At 30.8% G+C, this 3719-nt stretch overlaps 1 protein-coding gene across 1 annotated transcript; it reads right to left on the reverse strand.

The window, feature by feature from the left end:
- Positions 1-1012: 1012 nt before the first annotated feature.
- LOC108564184 (glyoxylate reductase/hydroxypyruvate reductase-like) lies at positions 1013-2465 on the reverse strand. The gene is made up of 5 exons (XM_017923137.1): positions 2260-2465; positions 2076-2206; positions 1827-2016; positions 1315-1769; positions 1013-1252 (listed from the first exon to the last, which is right to left on the reverse strand). Exons 1-5 carry the CDS (start codon positions 2328-2330, stop codon positions 1134-1136), a joined length of 966 nt encoding a protein of 321 aa, XP_017778626.1. The 5' UTR covers positions 2331-2465; the 3' UTR covers positions 1013-1133.
- Between the last annotated feature and the right edge of the window lie 1254 nt (positions 2466-3719).

A 3719-nucleotide genomic window follows, 5' to 3' on the forward strand; every position in this document is an offset into this window, starting at 1 on the left:
ATTATAACTTTACATATTTGTTTTTACAGCAAACACAAATTATATTTGCAAAGTATAGTCCGCTTTAAACAAAGATGACAAAGAAAATCGAAGATGGTTAATATATTAAAAATACACATAATATGTGTACACAAGTTTNAAAATTGAAAGATAATAAAGAAAATCGAAGATGGTTAGTATATAAAAAAAACACACATAATATGTGTACATATGTTTTAAAAATTATGTAAAAGGCGCGCTATTCGAAATGTGCGCTCGCTGAGGTAGCTTCTTATAATTCTTTTGATGTAGGGGTAATCCGGGACGTTCATCTCATCGTCTCATTTAAGTAAATTTATTTAGGATTAAATGGAATTTATTTAGGATTAAAGTAGTCAAAATTAAACAACCTTGATGAAAACATAAAAAAAACATAGTTTTTATATAGTATTACTTAAGAAAAGAAAATTTACAATATAAGTATGTATCTATGCTACATTTCTATTTATAATTAAATTAATTACGACTTTTACGACAACTATAAAGGATGTAACCACTCGATTGATTTTAATATGTTTCTTTTATCCATTTTACTTATATTTACATATAATTTATTTTAACTTACTAGTTGCGTTATATTAATATGTTACCTATTTTACTTATATGTATATTTAATTTATTTATGTTAACTTACTTGTTACTGTATTGTGTATAAGTCCTTTTTGATTGTGATAGACGCTAATGACCTAAGCTGTCGATGCCTCATAAACAAACAAAAACAAAGATTGTATACAAAGATTGTATAATCAAAATTTAATTATCAGTTTAATTAAAATATGTTTTCATTCATTTCTTAACTGCTCATTCAAAACTTCTTCGTAGAAATTTAATTATTCGCATCTAGCATTAGTTCAAACAGAGCTTTAAATATAACCACGTACGTATAAATATACAGCTGAAGTTATATACTAATTATTTAATATGTAATATAAAAAAACATTACTTTTATTAAATTAAATTCATTTAGTTATAGTTATTGTTTATTAATATATTTATTATTTAAATAAATAAATATTGAAAGAGGTAGTTTTTGCAGGATGTTATTTAGTTTCAAGTAATTAGTTGGGTAAAGTCATGTTTTTTTGCTTAATTATTTAGGGCACTGGTGTAAACATTTCTTCTCCACCTAATCCTCTCAGGATATTCTGAGCACATAATTCTGCCATTGCATCTCTCGTTCGTTTCGTTGCTGAAGCAACATGTGGAGTTAGAACTAAAAAAATATGTTGTATTAACGGAATTACTAATAGAAAGTTGTAAGCAATGCAAACTAACCGCAATTTGATAATTTCAGCAGCTCATGATCTTTGGGTAAAGGTTCTGGAGTCATCACATCTAATCCAGCACCCAACAAATTATTTGTTTGCAATGCTTTGACTAAATCCTTTTGAACTACAAGCTCTCCACGACCGACATTTACAAAAACTGCTGATTTGTGCATCCAGCCAAAAGCCTTTGCGTTAAACATGCCTCTGGTTTCATCATTCAAAGGACAACAAGCGAAGATGAAGTCACTTTGCAAACATAATAATTGGAAGTCAACTAATTTAGCACCCAATGCTACTGCTTCTTCCTTTTCCGAGTGTCCAGAGTACATGATTTCTGTAACGTCAAAGGCCTTGAGACGTCTGGCGATTGCTTGACCAATACCACCGAAACCAACAATACCAACTCGAGCCTGGAACAAATCTCTTCCCAAAAACCACTGCGGTCCAAAAGTCCATTTAGCACTATAAAATTCAAAGTATTAATTAAGTTTATCAAATAAAAATTTATTATATACAAACCTAGTTATAATCTCACGACCTTCCGTGAAGCGTCTACAAGCTGCCAATGCTAATCCAATAGCTAAATCAGCAACAGATTCGTTCAAAACTATGGGAGTATTAGCCAATTTTACTTCATTTTTCCTCAATACATTTAAATCAATATTATCCACACCGGCTGACATAGTAGCTACTACCTTCATCTGAGGTCCTATTCAATCAAAATATTATTACTACTTAGTTAAATAAAATATTTAATTAATTTTATACCCGCTGCATTTAGAACATCTTCATTCAATTTTAATTTTGATGACCATAGAATAGCGTCCACCCCTTTTGCTTTAGCCTTAATTTGATCGATATTCGGATAGGGCTTCTCATCATTGATAATTAAGTCGCAGCTAAATAATTCTTTATATTTTAGCCGTATTTTGATATTAAACATTCTACTTACTCTGTCCTTAATAAATCGATGGCGGAGGACGGAACCTCGCAATGTGTTATTAGAACCTTAGGCTTACTCATTATGTATAATGTACTGCTGTCTCTATACTGGCAAATGACACTCTGATATGACTACAACGAAGTGCGCTGTATTTGTATATCGTTATTCGATAGCCAAATGACAGAACACGATAAGATAAGTAAAATGAAGTTTGTTTTGATACTTGCATTATTGACATACATTTATATCGCATGAATTCTCGTTACATTAGCACGTGACCCGGTATTTCCACTGTTATTTATATAGGAAAAGAAAAAGTCAATTTTGCAGAGGATTTTTTTGCTCTGTGGCGACCTCCATTCTCAAGGCCTCCAAATCGACCTTCGCTCAACATTACTATTTGCTATATAATGTCGTTTTCATATTGTTCATTTATTGTGCCTTATATAAATTAAATTCTTAAATATTCAGTCAATGTTCAGTTAATAATTGTTTATACGCTATGTCAGACTAAGTTAATCGAAGAGTAAATTCCTATATAAATCGATTTTTTACAAATTTTGTGTCTTCATCATCATAATTGATGTTCATACGAACATTGCCAATAAAACTTTATTTATGGATCTTCCTTAACAGTTGTTTGCATACAGTTATCTGACTGATCCAACATAATTGTACGTTGATGCAAATATGTGTACGCTGGTTAGTAAATATAACGATATACTATCAAACCTACATTGTAACTTGATTGAGCCATTAATAGAATTGTCCTATTATTATATACATATTTTTTAAAAATAAATAAAATAAATGAAACAAAAAATATAATGATATTAAAAAATGTGTAAAAAGTACAAGTTGTTGTATAAACCATAATCAGATTGGGGAAATACGACATGCAAAATGCATTGTCGAAAATGTGGCAACAAGTTTAACTCGAGGGGAACGGCAAGTTTCGGCAAACAAAAGAAACAATTTGCTATTCTTTTGGCAACAAAAACGTTAAAGCCTCAGTATCTCAAAGTGGCTTGAAAGTTTCACGAAAGTCCCGATATTAGTGCTTTTAGCTGTATTCAATTTTAAACGTGAATCAACTAATGCTTAGTTCCGAGCCGGTTGCACAACCAGGCCTAATCTCCTGATACATCAGTGGTTGGTATATATTAAACAAAGCTTAGTATAATCCACTTCAGCAATACTGACCATGTTCAACTTTACCTCTACATGTGATCCCGGATTTCAGATCCTTCACGAATAGAATACACCATACGCCCACAATCAAGTACAGCAAAATCGATACCAGAATTATTCGCCCGCATCTATTTATGGTCCATTATAATTATTATATATTAATCGTAAGCTTCATTGAGAGATCAAAACCATGATCGATTTTAAACATGTTTCAAACATTTGAATTAATTACATTAAGCGTAATTTGGAACAAAGCTCAAAGGATTATGAATATATTA

This window comes from Nicrophorus vespilloides, unplaced genomic scaffold, assembly GCF_001412225.1.
Source record: "Nicrophorus vespilloides isolate i.1.1-1 unplaced genomic scaffold, Nicve_v1.0, whole genome shotgun sequence".
Classification (NCBI taxonomy): domain Eukaryota; kingdom Metazoa; phylum Arthropoda; class Insecta; order Coleoptera; family Silphidae; genus Nicrophorus; species Nicrophorus vespilloides.